Below are 23,969 nucleotides of genomic sequence, written 5' to 3' on the forward strand. Positions count from 1 at the left end.
ACACCATAAAATGGCGATTTTGCAATGCATCACGGGATTGTGTCATGACCTGTATATTTATAGACCTTGCTTTAACTGATCTTGAGAAGTAATGGCTTTCAACTGACCTTGAGAAATTGGGCTAACATGTGGATGCAGCATTAAACTGAATCCAACTTTAACTGATTTTTAGAAGTAATGGCTTTCAACTGACCTTGAGAAGGACTTTGCCAAGACGGCCTTGGCGGTGAAGAGCCACTTTTTGGGCAGTCGCAGCTTCTCCAACACAAATCGCTCCTCCTCAGTCAGCTCATCGGGTCGCGCCAACGTCACGTGACGTCCCACCATGTCTTCAACCGCACTCCTACGTCTCTTACCTAGACAAAATAAATTATAACATTATTATAATTTTAGCGAGAAAGATAACAATACCTGTAATAATATAATATTAATACCTAAATAATTTTCATTTTGAACATGACATTGGACTCAAATTTTTAAAGTGAAAATATAGTCTTCTCCTTCTTCTGGCTTTACAGCTCGATGTGAGCTTTAACCTCTCTTTTTACATTTTTCATCCCACTGACCACCTATGAAAGGGGTATACGGATTTGTCTATTATAATCTAAGTCGTCAATCTTTGCATTTCATAATGCAAGAAGAATTTCTCACTGGAATAAGGTTAAACCTGCAACAACTCCTCCCTCACCTTAATTCTAAACTTTTCACCTGTAAGAACCTATATGCGTGTTGGCAATGAATTATAAAGCCGAATTCCTGCACTCTTTACCCCCCTCTCATACATACTAGTTCTATGAATGTCGTCTTTGAGGTTTTGTCTATATCTGGTATTGTATGAGTGGAATAAACTCTCCTGAATTGAACCTATCTTTATTCTTATCAATAAAACAAAGAGCCTCCAAAATATATACACCTGGTAGTGGGAGAATCTTCAACTCTTTGAAATAGTCTCTACAACTTGCTCTAATAGATTCACCCACCATCACTCTAACTGCCCACTTTCGAATCCTAAATATATGTATTGCATGAGTTGAATTGCCCCAAAATATAACACCGTATGAAAGAAGAGAATGGCCTCTCGCACAAGAGCCCTCCACACATCACGGTCACATGATTTTCGTCCCCATGCTCTTAACAGCTAGTAAACGACACATTTTGGTGTAAATAAACTTTATACTTGAGCGCCAAAAGCTTCAACCAACTATTTTAAAATGGCGTTCCATGGGCACATTTTGCTCTAGTCACGTGATGGAACAATTTACGATTGGAACTGCAACAATTTACTGTACTCAGAACGTACACATTGAATGAATTCAAGTGCAAGTGCAAGCTTGGTAATGCATGACCAAGCGCGCAGATGAGAAACAAAATGTGTAAAGAGCAATAGGAACACTCACACTGAACGCGTGCACTTGCTGGTTGCGTTCAGTGTAAGCAACTATTGGCAGATCACAACGTGTTACAATAGCACTTTCCAGATTTTATTTTCCGGCTCATGCATGATTCGATATTCAATGTATTCAATGTGATTACACCCTAACGTGGACTTCACTATAACTATAACTACACATACCATCACTGAGATGTAACAACACAAACACCGCCCACTGCCAGAGTCCGTGCGACTCCAGCTGCAACGCAAACGCCGTGTGGATTTGCGCATGCGCCAACTGAGACAGATGTGAATATCCCAGGGCATCCAGCACACGCATCAGCAGCCAACTGAGCCTGTAGTCGAGTGGGTCGCGAGTGTGGGTGGCCGGGTTCAGCAGGCGCTCTAGCGGATGTGAACGGAAGCTGTAGAGGCGAAGCAGGTGGTAACACGTGTCAAAGATTGGGTCACTGGTGCCGCTCGAGGTACTGGTCTCCCATTCTGAACTGCAACGGACAAAGTCAACAAATTTATTTAAATCAATCAAATCAAATCAAATTCAATTTATTCAAGTAGTTGCATATAAAAGACAAGCTTCACAACAATGAATCGTCACAATCAATTATAAACACAGAAAATACAATAGTGCAAGGAGGAGAAGTTAAAGAAAAACACTGCCTCTAGGAGCACCCCCTGGAAGAAATCGATTAATTTCAGTTGATTTAAAGGAAATTTTTATTTTGTAATAATTCTATGATATGTAATTTTCTTCCCTCAAAACATCCACACATTCATCCACTGTGTATGGCGCTCTTTTCAACAGAACTTTCCTTATCATTCCGGTCATCTTTGAAAAGTTGGGAAAATCTTTAAAATGATGGGGGAGTCTATTTATAATTTATATTGCGCAATAGTGTGGGCCTTTCTCCAGAAGGGTTAGTCTATGTGCCGGGTAACCGAGGAGTGAGCCACCACTCCTCGTATTGTAGGAATGATCAAGTAAAACGGATGAGAATGCCCTCCAATTTTTACTAACGTACGTGATGATCTCCAGAAAGTACATGTCGGGCAAAGTTAATAATATACTCTCTCTCACAAAATAAGGCCTACAGGATGTTCGGGCACTGAGGTTAAAGATTATTCTCAAAGCCCTTTTCTGCCTCCTGAAAATCACCCCAAGGGCGTGTCATAACCACCCCAGAAAATCAAACTGTAACGAATGACAGACATGAGATAGCCATGATCTATTATACCCTACTGCCCCCCTCACACACCTCAGCAAGAACAAAATAGCAGATATCTATTCAAGAGACGCTGCACCTGATCACCCCATTTCAAGTCATCCTGCAGCTCGACCCCTAGAAACCTCGTCACTTTTGACTGATTGTAGTCTGATAGGATTTATTTTCAAATGCGAATCTCTACGAGTCTTTTAAGCCCAGGTGATGATGAAGGGATGAATGATAATACCACACAAACGTTTCTATTTGTGATGATTTAATGAATGAATCAAGAGAAAAATGGAATCTGAGAACGAGTACCTAGCTGATATAAAATGAGAGTGAAATAAATCCTGAATTACCTGATTATCTATACTAAGATTTATTTACACATTCACTAAATTACTCAAGGGTGTGAACACATTGAATACGTATATTATGTGCACTTGCACGCTCGGTTATGCATGACCAAGCGCGCAGATGAGAAACAAAATCTGGAAAGAGCCATAGGAACACACACACTGAACGGGTGCACTTGCTGGTTGCGTTCAGTGTGAACAGCTACAGAAGTTACTACGTGTTTCAATGGCACTTTCCAAATTTTGTTTTTCGGCTCATGCATGATCTGACGTGCACTTATATATGATCATGCCCTTACACTTGTAATACAGTGAAAAGTATAGTCAAAACATTAAGAGCATAGAAAGGATATGCAAAATAAATATAAATCTTTTTGATTTTTTCTATCCAAAAAAAAACAAATAATTTTGAAGATTTATAGCAAAAGACTCGTCATCAACTGAAACACTACATAATGGAGATAGATAATTCAAAATAAACATTTCTCTTAATACAAACAGATAGATAATTTAAAATAAACATTACTCTTGATACGATCAAGTATAAGATACATATTAGGGTTTTTAATTTTCTTGATAATGAATATGGTTGGAGCTTCATTAAGAAACAAATAGCACTAAAATTCAAACTGACGTCTACATACAACTTAATCAAAGTCAATATCAAATTCAGATTATAAAAAATAATTTATAGAGATGAGGTCAGCTGTATGGTCCGACGCCAACACCAGCCTTGAAATTCTTTTCAGGAAATAAAATAACAATCAGGTCTTAGACCCTCGAGAGATGAGGTTAATGAATGGATAAGCTTACTTGATACATTGATTGATTAGTTGGTAATAAAAACAGAACGCAATTGAAGTCTTCGCCTGGATTATAGCAGCTCGTAATGGAAGTGAAGCAACACTGTTGACTACTATTTACCTGTAATGTGGCAACGGCTTAGCCGCATATCCGTCCTCGCCCTGGAAGGCGGCCTCATACTTGAGGAGGACATCGGTGAGGGAGGCCGACTGCGCGCACATGTACCAAACATGCATGGCCAGCGCCCGGCGCCAGTCCACACCCTCAAACACGTTCACCACGCCCTAAATCACAACAAAAAAATCAAATTCAGCCACAAGCTACAACATACAAAAGGATACCTCAAAGCACACACATTCAATCATTACTGCGTAAGTTTCAACAATAAACTACAGTGTAACTTGGTTAAAGCGGTCTCGGCTTTACCGTCAACCACATTGCTTCACGAAAAAGAACTACTAGGACTTTCGGCTTGAGTTAATGGTTGACCACTGTCTATTATTGATGTTTTGGCCAGGTGAGAGAGTGTAAGAACGACACAGTACGGTATGAATGAGAGACTACCAGCATCACATATCTTCACGAAAAAGAACTACTAGAACTATCGGCTTGAGTTAACAGTGAAATTTGGAACATAAATGCCCTATACCATGCGATATATTGTTATGTTATCTTTCCTCTATCGTTGAAAGTATATTGAGGTCCACGTTATAATGGCAGTTGGCAGCATTTGATGATAAACATTGGTGTTGCTAAGAAAATAAGTCAAATTATTGATCAAATTGTGCAAGATATGCAGATTAGGATATGAATCTGAAACTATAATTTATATGAGAATAAACCTGATAGGAAGTTCAAAAGTTCAACTTGACGCCTTTCACCGATGAACCTTCAAAGAAACAAGCTCAATTTATATATTTATTCAATTTATTATTTGTAAATATGCTGTCATTGATTAGAGCTAGATTTGATTTGTATTCGATATTTGTAAACATGTTGTCATCGATTAAAACTAGATTTGATCCGATTGAAAAAAATAATTCATGCTATATTTTTGAATGAGTCTCTAGAATACAGGTGACTTACCTTGGTTGCCATCAAGAGGGGCACTCCAGCAACCAGTTGCACCAACTTAAGACGATCGACGTCGATCAATTCGTCAGCGCGTGTCTCCGTCCACTGAGCCAGCTGTTGAGAGGCCAACGTTTGCACTGCCGCGCTGCATCCCACCTTAAATTAAATAGATCACACAGGTAAAGATAATGATGCGATGAAGAAATTAATTAACAAAATTCACAATGAACTATATTTTTTATTGATTGATTCTCTATCACAAATGACAAATGTATTGCCAGGTCTTGCAAGACCCATTGCATACTGATACTAATTTTTGTTTATTTGAAGTGGTTGCTCATTTGAACAAAGAAACATATATAACAAATGTAAGAAGTGAGGAGCCTAACTCGAAAAGAATACATCGAAATCGATAGCCTTGAGCAGACTTACAATAAGCACAATATCGACAATAATGGAATAATATTACCATAGAGAAACGATAGCATAGTAGATATCCCATTGTATAGGGTGTTTATGTCGCAAGTTTTACTGTTATCCCATGCCGATAGTTCACATAGTTCTTTTCTATGCAGCTGTGTGACGCTCTCGAATTGTGCCGTTCATACACTATCACCCCAACAAAACAGTAAAAATTGACAATAATCAACAGTAATCGGCTTGAGATAACAGAAAAAGTTTCGACATAAATTCCCTATGCCATGGGATATCTACTTATGCTATTGATTCTCTATGATATTACTTAGATCATCTCATTTATCAAGTTACAATACTATGGACCGTTTGCACAGTCAAAGCTTAAACTGAATTCAATCAGCTGGTGGCTTAAACTCAAAATGAGCCACATTATATCAAACGATACTTAATATGGATTAATCCAGTTTAAAATGAAATTTAGTTTAAACTGTCACTGTGCAAACAGCCCTATGTTGGCTTACAGTCCGGGTCCTGAAGCTTAGCCTATCGGCGGAAGGCCACTCACTAGACTACAATGTACTATCCGTTCAAAAACAACGAACATTTTTGAAAATGTATCTTTCTATAAGCAACATAAGATGCTCTTCTGTATCTTCTCTAAAGCAACGTGTTGCATCCGAAAAGATAGACAAGGAGCTTAAATGTATCTTCCATACCGGTTCAAATTCATCGAACATTTTAGAAAATGTATCTTTCCATAAGCAACATAAGATGCTCTTTTGTATCTTCTCAAAAGCAACGTGTTGCATCCGAAAAAATAGACAAGGAGCTTGAATGTATCTTTTCATACCCGTTCACATTCATCGAACATTTTTGAAAATGTATCTTCCCATAAGCAACATAAGATGCTCTTGTGTATCTTCTCAAAAGCAACGTGTTGCATCCGAAAAAATAGTCAAGGAGCTTTAAGGCTGTGCAAAGGCTAAAAATAAACTTTCTACTCGTGATATTTTTTCGATTTGTATATCATCAAGCTATCAAAATGAAAAAGTTCTCTCAGGAAAACATTTTTTTCCGATCATTACTTGAGATATGAGCGCCTGAAGTTTGAATTTTTGGGACAGAACATTTCAAATTCGGTAAGAGATAAATCCATGAGATTTAGAGGATAGATTATTCTTGGTATTGTTGACCTAGTAAAACAAAAATTTTCTGAAAATATCAATTTTTGAAAAAGTTATTTAATTTACCAAAAATAACTCAACTAAAAGTTATTTTTAGTAAATTAAATAACTGTCTAAAAAATGGATATTTTCAGAAAATTTTTGTTTTCCTAGATCAACAATACCAAGAATAATCTATCCTCTAAATCTCATGGATTTATCTCTTACCGAATTTGAAATGTTTTGTCCCAAAAATTTAAACATAGGCGCTCATATCTCAGAAAGTAATGATCAGAAAAAATGTTTTCCTGAGAAAACTTTTTCATTTTGACAGATTGATGATATACAAATCGAAAAACTTTGAAAAATATCACGAGTAGAAAGTTTATTTTTAGCCTTTGCACAGCCTTAATTTATCTTTCCATAAGCAATAGATGCTCTTTTGTATCTTCTCAAAAGCAACGTGTTACATCCAAAAAGATACACAAGGAGCTTAAATGTATCCTTCCATAAGCAACAGATGTTTTTTAGTATCTACTCAGAAGCAACGTGTTGCATCCTTTTAAACTTAAAAGTCCTTTTAGCATAACACAGCCTATCAGCTGACATTTATTTATTTTTTTATTTATTTATTTTCATCCACTGACCACCTGATAAAGGGGTATAAGGATATGTCAATTTTTCATTAGTCAAACATAAAATGTTATCATCTACCTACGTAAACCTCCATTTTGAGGTTTATAATAATTTCTATATTCCTCCACTGAGTAAGCGCAAATGGACAGCAACTCTTTTTTTAATAAAAATCTGAAAACCTTTCCAAAACATTCGTTCAACATGCTGTTTCCATTGTTGGTGATACGTTGCAACTCTCTCATTCATGAAGAATCTCTGTGCGCTGTGTGTAGGGAGCATACTTCATCTATAGAGACGGTCGAGTCGAATACTTTTGCTAAGACCTGCATATTACCCCGCGAACCATGCCTTGCCTATATGCCGTTTCAAAGCCACGGAGGCAAAGCTACGGGACGCGTATTGTAATTAATATTGAATAAGTAGTACCTGTGAGAGCAGCAGCGACATAAAGTGCTCGCGGTTGTCCTGTGCCGTTTGGCAGGCGTCGATCAGCTGATGCGCGGTGAGATGCGTGAAGAGGGTGCGCGGCACATTGTCGCTGCATCTGCCCAACTCGTCCTTGATCTGACCTTGAGCGCAGTTCTCCAGCCACGCGCTCACCGCTCGTTTGCGCTCCTGCGATGCCCAGTAGCTCCCTGAATAAATAAATAAAAGTATTGAAACCTTAAAAGTAGTCGTCATCTCTCATCATCATCATCCTTCTCACTCGTTACCCACGCACAAGCCTAAGAGCTTATGTGGGCATCACCCTCAGTATTATTATTATGAGAGATACTCATTCACAGAGGCTATATAATATCTTCCATATCAAGATGAGCTCACACAGTAGCAGACGGAGACGGACGTATGCAGACAGATTGAGAAAAATCAAACGTCTTCATGCAGAAATATGCGGGAAGTCTGTGTGCGTTATAACATTCGAACACCTATGCCGGGTTGCAGAGTCGTCACATAAAATCAAACATAGCTATGTGAGACATAGTTAAAAATCACTGACATAAATGGTTGGTCGTTGCACAGTCGTTTGCTAGCCCATTTAGCTATATCTCGAATTAGCATCACACATAAGTCACACTGCAGCTCTATTCACTTTTTTCCGTACATGCTTCTATCCAACCAATGGCCCATATGAATAAAACCAGAGCAAATGCTCATGAGCAAGAGCATGAAGCATTAGGTTTTGCTCATGAGCAAAAAGTAGAAGCAAAAGCAATTGCTCATTTTTATATGAATAAGCTTTACCTTATGCTCCTGAACTCCTGAACTCTGGAGCAAATGCTCACGTATTTTAAAGATTTTTCATCAGTTGATTCGCTTTTGTAGCCTTACTTTGTTTTTATAGCTCACGGAAGCGCTAAATATGCAAGTAGGGTGCACCGCTTGTGTTTGCGTCGTCTGCTCAGTTTTCTATTTATGAAAAGAGTTTTAGGTTAGTTGAGTTTAGAATTTTGAAATAATAGCGTGAAAAAATGTCATCTCTATAATAATCTTCAGCATATTCCTATAATATCAATAGCCTTCTTATAATCGTCTACACTCTCATCTTCTTAAATGCCTATTTCCTATTTTGTGATGGCTATCTTTTGGATTTATTCTTTTGTAGGGATAATGGTGATATATATCATGGTTGAATCTAAAAAGAGTTTTATAGTTTTCAACTATTGGTTGTGATCGTATCTGGTATAGTTTCCTCTTCCTCATATGAATTAGTTGAGCCATTTTACTATGAGCAAAAGGTGATAAGCTACTCTAGACTAGACTCACCTTTTTTTGAAGCATTTGCTTCAAAAGTTGAGCAAATGCTCAAACTATTTTTTTGATGAGCATGAGCAAAAGGTTTTGCTCACGTTTATTCATAGAAAATGAAGCAAATGCTCCATATTTTAGAAGTATAAGCAAATGCTCAACTTTATTCATATGACCCAATTGTCTTGGCATCGGGCAAAGTTTCAATCGACATCACTGTGAACAGACCTAAAAGACCTCACATAAAATTGATAAACCATATGGCGACTCTTGGCTTTTGGCGATACTTCTCACCATATTTATTTGGTGCCATAGCAATTTGGAGCTTATAAACAACTCAAAAAAACTTATATACAGATGGTTTTTCATAAACATCTTTCAAAAAAAAAGCTATCACAACCTCCAAAATGCATTTGGCGGGAGTAGATATTGAATTTAAGAGCACGACTTCGGGCCCATAACTTAACTGACCGTTTTTAGCAATTGGAGACAAAAATAAGCTCTTTCTTACGAATGTGCAACGAAATCATGTGTCTAATTGGGCGTTTTTAGTTTTATGGGAGCTATATTTTACTTTGACATCTGTGCAACGGAAGTGGAGTTATGGCTTCGTAAATGAGTTAACTGCCTGATTTTAACTTTATGTGACAACTCTACAACCGGGCACTAGTAAGATATTTTTTTCTGTTGCAATCTGGTTTTTCAATACCGTCTGTTGTTGTGTGTGTTTGCTTTAGAAGACAAAATAATATTGAGAAGAATATTTATCATTATTAAAAGAGAAAATTACCATTACCTTCACCCTCCTCGCTGTCATACACCTCCAGATCGCCCCACAGCGCCACACACAACTCCCAGATGGCCGTCGTCTGAGCACTGGCGTTGTTCGCGGCATGCGCGGCAGATGCACACGCGCACTGCGCGTGCAGTTCGTCGTTGCCCGCGCTCGGCGCGAACACAGGACAGCCGTCTTCGTCGCCAACTATCGAGTGCAACAGAGCCACCTCCATGTGCTCGATTATCGATTCCTGCAAAGTAGATCAAAGCCATAAAAATCGATCATTGTCGAAAATATCAATGTGTTATTCTATCGACTCCTGTAAGGTCGACCAACGTCACAAAAATCGTTCAACGTTTCGAAAAAAATCAACGTGTTCTTGTATCGACTCCTGCGCCCAATAAGATCACTACCTCCGTTTACGGAGGTAGTGACCTTATTGCGGGCAGGAGTCGATACAAGAACACGTTGATTTTTTCGAATATAAAACAAATATTTTTTAAAAATAAAACATAATTGATTTTTATTGGTTACACCAAAGAAAATTCGTTGATTTCAGCTGATCTATATCAGCTAGTGTTTTTATTGGTGTAGGAGCCCTACCTGTGCTGACGTCACACGAATGCACTACGGCTTTGTTTACAGAGGTAGTGATAAGGTTTACAGATTTACGCGCCGCGAACACGAGCAACACGTTCGCGGCGCGTAATCTGTACGCACCTATAAAGTTACAAAAATCGTTCAAGGTTTCAGCAATCTTTTCAAATAGGCTTCTTTTTTCTACTGTCTTGTCTCCTTTAAGGGTGTGTTCACATTGAATGCATAATATATGCAAGTACACGCTTGATTATGTATGACCAAGAGCGCAGATGAGAAACAAACTATGGAAAGAGAAATAGGAACACTCACACTGGAGGCTTGCACTTCCTAGTTGCGTTCAGTGTGAGCAGCTACAATGTTTTTTTACGTCTTGGGGACCCCAGGATTGAGTATAAGACAAGCCAATATACCATTTATAATATGCATAAGTAATATATATACACATACGTGTTTCAATGGCACTTTCCAGATTTTTACTTTCGGCTTATGCATAATCTAACATGCACTTGAAATCGCTCACACCACACCCGACATTTTTTATTCATGTGGTTTGAGTGCGTTCTAGACGTAAAAGTTACTTAATATTTTTGTCACCAAAATTTTAATTCTCTACAATATTACATAATACAAAATACCGGTTAACAATAAGGTGACTTATTTCTATTCCTTTGAAGTTGGATAATCAAGTTTTTTAGCATATTTTGCACACTATATCAATCAATCAATCATTGAAGTTACAAACTTCTAAGTGGATCCATTGGATTTTCCAGCTGATTTTACATGAGAATAGAACACTCAAGCACAGAATAGGTATAGAATGGAAACTTGTAATCAAACGCCTATCTAACCAATGCTTTTTACATGACGCAAATACTAGACACGTCACGTGACCTTAGGAAGTTCCAATCCTGGTCTTCTGATTGGCTCGTGGCAGTGAACGAGATCAATTGATCCGGATCATTAAAGTGATCCGAACCTACCATCAATACTATTACAATGCGGCGCTTCCTAACAAGATGGCGGATTTTTGCGTCAGGGTACTAGCCAAGTTTCCATACTGTATGTATACTGTGACTCAAGTACCCTCAAGAGGCCGCCACAAAATTATAACATTGAAAACTTCAAGAAAAATGTAAAATCTTCCCCATCATTATCTTGATAACAAAGCATCTTAGGACCCATGTTTATTGAAACTTTTCCCTTTATTTTGATGAAAGGAAACACCCCAGGAAGTTTGTCGGTCTAGAAACAGATTCATTTATATTCAGAAACACCCTTCATAATAATTAAGGTCATTACACACCTAGCTATGCTAGAAATACGTCTACGCCAGGAAGACGTAGCTGTCCAATTTCCCAATATTGAAAGATACGCTACGCTGGTGAGAACGGGACAGAATTGTAGCTTGGATTCAAAATTCAACTATTTGACATACAAAATTCTATGGAGAAAAATTCATTTACGCATCTTTCCAACAACTTGTTTCATGATTTTGTTATGCAAATCAAAATTAGTCACGTAAATAAAAATTCCAACCTTTTCCAATTTCAGATAGAAGGTTTTCAAATCTTAGATCTATTCTATAAAAAAATGTTGAAAAGCTATAGAGTTGGCCTCTATTTAAATTGCAATTAATACTAGGCAAGTCTTTGGTTATTAAAACAAATAGGCACTAGTTAGTGCAAATGAGAGAATCTTTAAATTTGATTTTGATGATTCTTCAATTGCATGATTTCTTGTTTCAAACCTTCCAAAATTCGGTTGATTGATTCGTCCTCCTGCTTCAATTTCTCACTTATTGAAGAATGTTTCTCTTTCGTTTTCTCCACTTCGGCTAGAGAGTTCCTCAGTTCGATAATTTTGCCTGTTTGGATGGGCAAATCCAATGAGAACTTCTCTTTCATAGCAGCAAGATCTGATGCTATGCCTGTCAGTTCCATCTTGATCGATTTTTGCATTTGCACCACATCTTGTAACTTTTTCGATAACGCCACAGATTCATAGTTTTTTGGCGCGTTCAAAAATAAGTTGCATAGTTCTTCCAAATCTTCAGTAAAGTTTGACATTTCTTTAATTCTGTCAACTCTATATTTCTCTAGTTGATGAGGAAACATTTCAGCCACTTCCTTTTTCATTGCAACAATTTTTGCTTTTTCATTAGCGGCTGATTCCAGCTGTTCAATCACAATTGAAGAGCTAAATTCAGCCTTCTGAGCGTTGTATTCTCTCATCATATGTAAATCTTTTGCATGACTATTAACTTCAATATCCAATCTCTCTGCTTCATACTGCAAGTCCTTAGCAATTTGTTTCTGATCCTCTTCTTGATCCTTTATTTCTTCCAGAGAAAGATTTTCAAAACGTTGAATGCCAGTCATATCTGGGAGACAGATAGGACAGCTACTTCTTCCGAAGACGTATTTCTAGCTATGTGTGTAAAGACCTTAAAACTATCAAGTATTTCCCTATAGAAATGAATGAGAAATCCCAAAAGTTTGGTACCTGAAAGTCGGTGGCTAAATCATCCTCGAGCCCGCCCTTTAGCCGTATGCGTTGCAGCACAGTGGGCGAGAGGTCGTCTGCGTCACGTGGGGCCAACAGCTGACCCAAATCAGCTGATTCCATCCCACTGCCGGCAGCTGATTGCTTCTGCGAGCTGAGACTCAGCAAGGTGCACGAAGGTGCCCAACCTACCCTGAACCTACAACAATAAATTCCAACAATGCATTACAACAGAATAATTATAGAAAATAAGAGGTTTCAGGAGAGTCCAATAGAAAAAATACAAAACAAAACTTTATTTATTTACTACAAACTCATAACCTGCTTGAAAGGCCATACTATTCTGTCGATGAATTTCTGCAGAAATTCATATATTATTGTTCCTTGTCTTTGATTAACCCCAGTCCCTTGTGCAAAGGTACTTTTGACGGACTACGTTTTTTTAAATATATTTTATGTGACTATTGTATAAAATTACAGTATTTTATCAATGTGATTGAGATATGTGTTGAGAACCTTCCCTAGTTTGCTCTTTTTTACTTATCCTCAGTCTGATTATCCGATGTTTAGGATGCAATTATAAATTGAACCTAACTGCTACAAGTGATTTCACAAGACAAGAAAGTCACAAAGGATTTTTCTTAAGCCCTAATTTCTAATTAATTGATTTCTACTCTGCTATGCAGAAGAAAATACCATTGGAACAACACTACGTCGATGTGTTAACGCTTATAAAAACCCACAGTATTCTTACTCTGCCCATAAGGACAGATACTCACGGGGAAGTAGAACTTCAAGACCCGGTTGCACAAGAGCCTGTTGAATTTTAACCGTGTTCAAATGGCACGAGAACCAATAAGAGAAGGTTAAGTTTGGAGGTTTCTCTGATCGATTATCTTGCCATTTAATCACGGTTAAAATTCAACAGGCTTTTGGGCAACCGAGCCAAAGAGTATACTTGAAAAGTAGAAATTAATGTTATTGAATACAAAGAAAGGAATGAATGGTAATAATGAGCAGAAAACTAAATACAGCAACAGAAACATATCTAACACAACAGCATAAAATTTAGACTTCTGTTTATTCAAATATAAAAATTTGTGAAAGAAACAGCCCGTTGATTCTCTCGCAATAATTGACTTCGCTCATCTGTCACTCAATTACCGCTTTAAACGAAACGAAGTGGTACACCTCAAAAGGTAGGTCAAAAAGAGCATTGCATTAATGAATTGGCATATAAAAATGTGTCATTTTATCTTTTACGGCAACAATTGATTTGCGTCACCTATCTTTTGGCCCACTTATTCAATTGTGACACTTACCTTTTGAAGTGGGAATTGAGTTGTGTCGCCTTTCATTTGACCCAATAATATTGAGGTGTGACACTATTCTTACAAATGGCAATCTTGATTATGTGTTTTTAAGTTAATGAAACACAAAACAAAGAGGATCTCAAGACTGATTCTCATTTGAAGACTCTCACTGTAAAACCGTTGTATAAACTACTATTTTATGAATGGATATCATTTCATGATTGTTTAGAGACATGACAAATCCACACACCCCTTTTACAGGAGGTCAGTGGATGCAATGAAATATGTAAATAAATAAAAATAAATGAATGAATAAAATACAAATTGACTGACCTCCTGCCCATAAACACGGAGAACTCGCTGAGACAGTGCGCCTGCTGTTTATGGGCCAGTGACTGTGACCAGGGCACAACTCGACTCATCAGTTTTAGGACCAGGCTTTGGGGCTGGACCACGGGTGGAGGGGGACCTGCCAGCAGGGGACTCCACCCCCTGCACCCACAACAGGCTTGCCAACTGCCGCCGTCGCCACAGGTAACAGGTCTCGTACTACCAACACAACAGACAGATAGAATCAGTGTTGAGAAAACACACAGTTACAGAGTACAAAAAAGCATTAAAAAACTGAAGATTTCAAACAAGAATTTACTAATTTTTCAACAAATTTTAACGTGTTCTCACTAATATTCACGATATTTCACTTCAATTATTCCTAACCTCACTTTATTGAAAATTAAGGCCCGGTTGCACAACAGCTGGTTGAATTTTAACCGTGATTAATTTCACGAGAACCAATCAGAGATGGCGTTTTTGAAAAGACGGCTTCTCTGATTGGTTCTCGTGGAATTAATCACGGTTAAAATTTAACAGGCTGTTGTGCAACCGGCACTAAGGGTCGGTTTCCGAGCTCGGGATTCAGCTAAGTTCTAGACTTTAAACAGGTGGAGTCAGAAAATTGGCTTTCCGAAACGGGACGTAGTCGTCGTCGACGTTTAAATTTAATTTCGAAAAACTAGAAAATGTGAACACAAAATAAAATAAAGAGAAAATAGTATAAAGTTTCAGCTATTTTGAATTATTTAGGAATGTTTCATCAACAGGTGATTTCGTCAAGGAAAAACGTTTCCAATAAATTATAGATATGAGAAAATAAAGATTATCATAAAAACTGTGACTACGCCCCGTTTCAGAAAGCCAATTTTCTGACTCCAGCTAATCAAACACTGCCATCATAACGTGGACCTCACTATAGTTTCTACTCATGTTTGTGGAGCGCTTTCGGACACTAGGTCCTTTCTTAACACCCACTATATTTATCTAGTGACAAAATATAACCAATATTCTAGAACTACTTGTATCAACATTTGAGGAGTAAAAAATTTGTATCAAAAAAGGGGAAGTTTTGGGTTGAAGCAGTTGACCCTATCTCAATCATGCATATTATTTAGCATTCTAGCATTTCTTTTTTATTTGCCAAAAACAAAATACAAAAAAGCTTCACAAAAAATAAATATAAGTATATGCTACTACGAAGCGACTGGCAGAGAATAGAAGAGAGTGGAGGGCTGCTGCCATATAGAAGGACCTGCTTACGAGCAGAAAACTACAGACAGACAGATAATTATGCTACTGCACTTAAACCAAGATACATACATTTATTTAATTAGATATAATAACGAAATGATATCCTTTATATTATAAATGATAGTTATAAAATGAAGATTTAATTTGTAAGTATATTATCCAATGTAGAATTTAATGAATGAATAAACAATCACCTTTGGGTGAAGCAAGCAGTCCAGGGGGAGCAGCCTCATAAAGCGGACTTCCAAAGTGAGAGCGCAACAGAGAGAGACCGTTGGCCATTTTGGATGACGTTTTCTTCATAAGCGACAGGTGATCACGTTCATATGCCTCAACGTCTACGTCCAACATCCTGTCTGCTCCAAACTCACCCATCTCCATGTAGTCATCTAAACAATTCAAATGCAAAATTGTAATTAATAAATATTCACTCACGTTATTATTACTTTCCTTGCCCTACTACCATAGGTAAGGAAAGTATTGCTTTCCAAAAAAATAAGGTACACCAATTTCAAGTTTTCTATACGTTTCAAGGTCCCCTGAGTCCAAAAACATGATTTTTGGGTGTTGGTCTGTGTGTGTGTATGTGTGTAAGTCTGTGAACATGATAACTCCATTCCTAATTAACCGATTGACTTGAAATTTTAAACTTGAGGTCCTTATACCATGAGGACCCGACAATAAGAAATTCAATTCAAGATGGCGGAAAAAATGGCGGATAATTACTGAAAAACCATGTTTTTCAAGGTTTTCTTCAAATTTATACCATGGATATATTTTAGCTATCAACTGACATGAGTCTCATTTCTGGGAAAATTGCAGGAGCTCCATAATATTCTTGAGAAAAATGGCGGATAATTACTAAAAACCAAGTTTTTCACGATTTTCTGAAAAATGACTAGACCGATTCATTTCAAATTCATACCCTGCATAGATATTTATCAGCTCCATCAACTGGCATAAGTCTCTTTCCTGGGAAACTAATGGGGTCCACCTCGTCCTTGAGAAATGGACTTTGTAAACTCCTTCTCGTGCATGAGGTAGGTAGGTAGAGCAGTTTATAAAAAGAACACATAGTCGAGATATTTCATCTGTAGAACAGCAGCTGTTTTGACGACTTTTAAAAAATCATCGAATTTCACAATTTACACAAAGGAAAAAGTACTCTGAAAACAATATATATATATATATATACACATATACAGTAGTCTGATCGTAGTTTCAAATATGTTGCCGCCAATCGTCATTATGTTATTCCCCTGAATTATTCTCGTTTAAGAATGAGGCTTACAGTTCAATGAGCAAGGAAATTTGTGTGAGTGTAGCACACCAGATTTTTTATTTATATTTTTAAAAATCATGGTTACGATAGTTCTCAACATTTCTCGAATATTTTTATTCGACAACCGAAACATAGCTTATTCCACACACAGACCTCAGGTTCATGTGAAGGTCATTCCTAAAGGTCTCTTCAAACCAAGCTAGAGTACGCGTCCTGTAGCTTTATCTCCGTGACAGCATAAATTCAAGTTATGGTTTGCGGGGTAATATTCACGGCTTTGCAAAAACCTCAGGCTTCAGAGACCCTAGATCCCTAGATGGAGGAAGCTCCCTATACACAGAGATTCTTTATGAATTAGATTAGATTTCTTTATGTATGTTACAATATTTACTGGCTTATACACTAATTTACATTAAATGACGATAGTGCTAGTTATTCAACGAATTTCACAAAGTATAAATAATTAATCAATGATAATAAATATAGAATGCAATTAAAAATAACGATAATATAATAGATGTAACTTCATAAATCGGCGGTGTTTCAACAAATAATTGTCGATTCTTTTAGAAGGATATAAAATATCCGTCCCATTAACACACGACCGGGCACATGAATGAGAGAGTTGCAACGTATCACCAAAAATGGAAAGAGCATGCTGAACGAATGTCAGCTGATAGGCTGTGTTGTGCTAAAAGAACGTGACACCAAAAAGCTCTTTGTGTATCTTTTTTGATGCAACACGTTGCTTTTGAGAAGATACAAAAGAGCATCGGTTGCTTATGAAAAGACACATTAAAGCTTCTTGTGTATATTTTCGGATGCAACACGATGCTTTTGAAAAGATACAAAAGTACATATATATGTTGCATATGGAAAGATACATTAAAGCTCCTTGTGTATCTTTCAATATGCAACACGGTGCTTTTAAAAATATACAAAAGAACATTATGTTGCATGTGGAAAGATACACTTTCAACCTTGCTTTGAGCAGATACAAAAGAGCATCTGTTGCATATGGAAGGATACACTTTCAAAAAGCTCCTTGTGTATCTTTTCGGATGCAACACGTTGCTTTTGAGAAGATACAAAAGAGCATCTATTGCTTAAGGAAAGTTACATTTCCAAAAAGCTCCATGTGTGTATTTTCGGATGCAACACGTTGCTTTTGAGAAGATACAAAAGAGCATCTATTGCTTAAGGAAAGTTAGATTTCCAAAAAAGCTCCATGTGTATCTTCTCGGATCCAACACGTTGCTTTTGAGAAGATACAAAAGAGCATCTATTGCTTAAGGAAAGTTACATTTCCAAAAAGCTCCATGTGTGTATTTTCGGATGCAACACGTTGCTTTCGAGAAGATACAAAATACAGATATATCTGTTGCTTATAGAAAGATACATTTTCAAGAATGTTTCGATGTTTTTGAACGGGTAGTATTGTAGTGTAGTGGCCCTCCGCCGATAGGCAAAGCTGCAGGACGCGGACTGTACAATACGAAAAAAACAATTCACACAGAACAGTCGGGCAGAGACGTGGCGCGGATACGGCACGGACGTGGCGGAAGTGTGGCGTATGCAATGCACACCAGACGGGCAAGATATTAAGGGCCATACCATATTAAGCGGTTTTCAGGCGTTTCAAGACTGCGTTCTTATAATCGACAGGGCAGGAGACTCTCCGATTGGCTGATTAATTTGCCGCCTTGAAAAACGCTTGAAAAAACGCTCAATATTCACGGCTTGGGCCTCGGTGTCTGTCTCAAGTTTAGCAAAAGTGAAAGGCCCGGTTGCACAAAAGCCTGTTAAATTTCAATCATGATTAAATACCACGAGAACCAATCAGAGAACTCTTTGAAAATAATGCTTGTCTGATTAGTTTTCGCCTATCGTGGTGTTAAATCACGGTTAAAATTTATCAGGCTTTTGTGTAACGGAGCCAAAGTCTGAAATTTCAAGGCTATATTAAAAATCTCACCATCCGACCCTTTCATTTTACAGTCCAATCAAATGCTTCAAATTTGTTCTACTTCAAAACTGATGATTTTATTTGAAATACATAGTTAATAAAAACCGGATAGATTCGAATCAGTATCATAGTAAGCACAAACGCTTAAGGTCGAATGAAGTATATAAAGGTGCGTACAGATTTACGCGCCGCAAACATGAGCAATTCACTTTTAATCCGCTGAAGCCAAGCTTTTTCTATCTGTATCTTACCGTTTCTGTAAAAATACAGACATAATCAGCTGATTAAAAGTGAATTGCTAATGTTCGCAATCTGTCGTATCTGTACGCACCTTAAGAAACTTGTCTAATCTTTCTTCTGTATTCACTATTATTATTCCTGGTTACCTTTTTTATAAATCTGTCTCAGAGTTTTCCAGAAATTGATTAGAAATATCTCTGTAATGCTTGAAGAGAAATACAAATTATGAACTCTGTAATACAGCTTCTCTCAGAGTGTCGGATAATTATTCTCCCACTAAGTATTTTGTCATTAAATAATAATTCATAGAAGCATAGTCATTAGAATATATCAAAGACTACTACATAGTTGAATTAGGACTAGAAATTTTAGATAATCCTTCCAACAATTCTCTGAATCCAAGTTACTGAATACATTCTTCGTTCATTGCATTCTTCATCGATCTAGTTCTCTATGATTTCAAGATTGATTTCAGGGCCAATTCAATTATTCAACTCAACGATCAAGAATATTCAAATCTGAAATTGAAAGCAATCAATAGTCATACTTCTTGTATGTTTGAATATATTGATTCAGAGTTGAAATGTTTTGAAACAATACTGTTTATTAAAATTAGTTGCATGATACAAACGAGTAAAAGAATATCATGAATGCTCTCTTATGTGGATGAGTGTGCATAAGATATAAGCAAATGCTCTTTTACCTGCCTACTTTCATTGATCGAGATACAGTGGAAAACCGATATGGTACATCTCAAGGGTCCGCACAAAAATGAGCTATCACGAGGTCTGCACTAAATCAGGGTGTACTATATCAAGGTTCCACTGTATATGGATTTTCAAGAGACTGCAGAGAAAATACACTATAATGAGGAGTGTACTGCAACGTGGTGTACTATATCGAGGTACCACTGAGTTGAATAATTTTGCTTTATTTTGTAATCGAAAATACACTATAACGGGGAATATACTGAAACATGGTGTACTATATCGAGGTACCACTGTAGTTGATTAATTTTGCTCCATTTTGTAAAATCGTGCATGAGTGAATACACAAGCTTTATGATTTGATTTAATATTAATAGTTATTGTATTAGAGTCCTAGATTCATCTTACAATGTGACTGTATATGAGCAACATAAGAAACTTGTCCAATCTTTCTTCTGTATTCACTATTATTATTCCTGGTTACCTTTTTTATAAATCTGTCTCAGAGTTTTCCAGAAACTGATTAGAAATATCTCTGTAATGCATTGAAAAGAGATACTACAAATTATGAACTCTGTAATAAAGCTTCTCTCAAGAGACTCGGATAATTATTCTTCCACTAAATCTTGTCATTAAATGAAATTCATAGAAGCATAGTCATTAGAACATGTCAAAGACTTCTACATAGTCATAGACTGTATTTCAATTGAATTAGGACTAGAAATTTTAGATAATCCTTCCAACAAGTCTCTGAATCCAAGTTTACAGAATACATTCTTCATTCATTGCATTCTTCATCGATCTAGTTCTCTATGATTTCAAGATTGATTTCATGGCCAATTCAATTATTCAACTCAACGATCAAGTTCAAGAGTATTCAAATCTGAAATTGAAAACAATGAGTAGTGATACTTCTTGTAAGTTTGTTGAATATATTGTTTCAAAGCAAAAATTTTATAAAAAAATTAATTAAAATTAGTTACATGATATTAATACTATCTGAGTTGATTTAATATTGTATTCCCGAGTCCTTGATTGCCTTACAATGTGACTGTAATAAGAGAAATAAAACTATAACACACTAATATGTCTTCTTCAGTATCAGGGTATGATCACATTGGAAGCGTATATTATTGATCATGCATGACCAAGCGCGCCGACGAGAAAAAAATCTGGGAAGGACAAAAGGAACACTCACACTGAACGCGTGCACTTGTTGGTTTCGTTCAGTGCGAGCAGCTACAGACAAGTCACAACGTGTTTCAATGGCTCTTTCCAGATTTATTTCTCGGCTCGTGCATGATCTGACGTGCACTTGCACATACACGCATTCAATGTGATCATACCCTTATTATACTGGCCACACTAATTTGATATTGATAATAATGGTACCTTGATGATAAATTGATAATATGCACTTTGGCCATGGAAAAGCCAATACTTTTTGACAGAAAAACGAATATCTAAACATGGTATTCGATAGAAATGTTATCGTGAAATAGTCTCCAGTACAACGTTTTCAAATAATTTTCTCTTGATTTACCACTCTTCGTATGAAATAAAATTAAATTTTCAACTCACTGTACTCGTTGTATTCGTCCTCTTCGTCCTCGTGATAGAAAGACTGTTTCATCATTTGCACTTTCTGCGATGTGGCGCCAAGTTCGGTGGCGAATCTGGCCGTCGGACTTTTGTGATTCAGGTCTAGTTCATCGGCTGCAAAACAGAATTTATTCGATCATTCAACGCTACACAACTTCTAGAAAATTACCACATACTAAAGCCCAAAACGGTTCCAATCCTATTATATTAAACGAGCAATTTCTGTATTTTTATATCTGGTTATTTATGTTCAACGGATCTCGAAAACGGCTCTAAAGATTTTAACGAAATTTGTAACATAGTAGGTTTATGATATAAAAATTCGATTGCACTAGGTTTCATCCTTGGGAAAACTCGCTGAACGACATTAAAAGGATAACTCATCCTTGGCTGAAACAGCTGTGGATAGTAAAAAAGTGAGTGAGCGAGTATGTGAAAAATCAAAATATCGCATCCCCGAAAGATGACATATAGCCAGCTATGAAATACAAACACAATCATTTTAGAGAATTGTGTTCTGTTTATCAATAAATAAAAATACCGAGCGAAGCTCGGTGCCCCGATATTTCTGATTAATACAACAGTCCAAATGTAGCTAGGTTATAATATGTCACTTTCACATTTTGTACAAAAACGTACACACTTTGAAGACTAATTTTGAGACCAAAAAATCAAACCTTCAGAAATCTAACCTATCACAATTCTCCACACGTTGATTGAAATACAACTTGAGTTCACTCAAGATAGTATAGTACAAGGTTAGGTTAGGGATCAAGCAGATCAATGAATCCATTAATAGAGTCAGTTAACATGAGATTCACCTTACAAAGTCAGTGGAAACGAACAGGGCTAAATAGTTGTCAGTTTTTTTCACCACCGCCCTCCATAATATATTCTAGCTGTATAATCTATTCTAATTATAGTTGTGAATCACGTCATCCCGGTATATATCTGATATCATACTAACATTTGATTCTTTTTAGTAACGATTGATCATCATCTGTTACCAATTCTCCGTTAAAACTGCCTTTAATAGTACAAAATATAATGAACTACTAGAATATTTCATCTGAATTAGGTAATTCATTATTCAATCATGAAGAGATATATTTTCTTGGTGAGTATAATATACTAATAGTTCTGTGAACAGTAGACCTCACGCAGTTGTAAACCACAGCCTCCTCTTATACTTGTCCATCAAAGTAAATTCTGTCTATATGTCGTGTCGGCGAGATATCCGTGTGAATACGGCTAATGGCTGTTGGGGTTGGTGAATCAAAATGCTAACATCAAAAGCTAATCTTCTTTAAAGGTGCGTACAGATTTACGCGCCGCGAACATGAGCAATTCACTTTTAATGAGCTAATGCCAAGCTTTTTATATCTGTATCTTACCGTTTCTGTAAAAATACAGATATAGTCAGCTGATTAAAAGTGAATTGCTCATGTTCGCGGCGCGTATATCTGTACGCACCTTTAGACATACTGGCAACATGTCAGCTCTAGTTGAAAGCAGAGAAAGGTCGAGTGAAAATAACATGTTACTTTATTTTAGTTATTAATTGCAAGCGTCATTGCAATGACCACACAACAGCTGATTTTTTTATCAAGTTACATGCGTTGATTATTGTGTTATTGCATGCTATTAATAATACACTCGACAGCTGATTTATAATAATTCTATAGTGTGATTTTACGGTAATATTGGCGTTAGAAGGAGACTCATTTTCCTTTTATAAATTATCTTTAAAATGCAAAATTTCAAAAACCTTATATATCGTCGACGCGAAATTCAAAAGGAAACACACCTGACAAATTTTATTAAAATGTATTGCCGCGTTTCGCTGTAAATGCGGAACATATAAACGTATATATAAAACATAAAGAGAAATGCAAAACCGTCGACTTGAATCTTAGACCTCACTTCGCTCGGTCAATTATGTAAGTAGTAGCTCCATATTGGATTGTTCCCAAGTGACGAATGAATCATGGGAGTTGCATAAAAAATTTACAATCTGAGTGAACTCAATATCGGCTGCTAACTTAAATAACGATTTGAGAAGCTCGTCTCCCAGGTAGCACATATCCTGGTCTCCTACATCCAGAAACACTGACTTCTTGGCCATCCCTATGATAATAGTTCTTTTAATCGATTCAATATAATAGATATGAGTAAATTTGAGTAAAATATGATGAACACTCAACTCACCGCCATTGAATAACGATTTGAGAGGCGCGTCACTCAGTTCGCACATATCCTGGTCTCCCTCATCCAGAAACACCGACTTGCTGACCGCCCCGTGGCCGTTGGTCGCCAGAGGTTGTCCCGGCATGTCTAGGCCTCGCCGAACCCCCAACTGTTATCACAAACATATTCATTTATTTACAATAAGTACATCATATACATAACTACAATACATCTATACTACTATGCATAACTACAAACTCATCTACATAATAACTACAATAAAAAATATAAAAAAATATAAATCTAATAACCCCTTTAAAAATTATTCAGTCACAACATGTTTCCGCTTTATGATGCCATTATCAAGTCTTGATAATTTTAAAACGGGTACTTGGATTTCTATTATTATTTATATTC

At 36.8% G+C, this 23,969-nt stretch overlaps 1 protein-coding gene across 1 annotated transcript in view; it reads right to left on the reverse strand.

Annotated features, from left to right (window-relative positions):
- Window positions 1-23,969, reverse strand: part of LOC111055862 (nuclear pore complex protein Nup98-Nup96) — a 69,774-nt gene that overhangs the window by 12,891 nt on the left and 32,914 nt on the right. Inside the window, 12 exon segments of the mRNA XM_039432003.1 lie at window positions 194-356; window positions 1,574-1,878; window positions 3,876-4,039; window positions 4,842-4,985; window positions 7,472-7,680; window positions 9,588-9,819; window positions 12,672-12,870; window positions 14,318-14,379; window positions 14,415-14,533; window positions 15,763-15,957; window positions 21,345-21,479; window positions 23,574-23,721. Coding sequence (XP_039287937.1) covers window positions 194-356; window positions 1,574-1,878; window positions 3,876-4,039; window positions 4,842-4,985; window positions 7,472-7,680; window positions 9,588-9,819; window positions 12,672-12,870; window positions 14,318-14,379; window positions 14,415-14,533; window positions 15,763-15,957; window positions 21,345-21,479; window positions 23,574-23,721 — 2,075 coding nt within the window.

This window comes from Nilaparvata lugens, chromosome 7, assembly GCF_014356525.2.
Source record: "Nilaparvata lugens isolate BPH chromosome 7, ASM1435652v1, whole genome shotgun sequence".
NCBI lineage: Eukaryota > Metazoa > Arthropoda > Insecta > Hemiptera > Delphacidae > Nilaparvata > Nilaparvata lugens.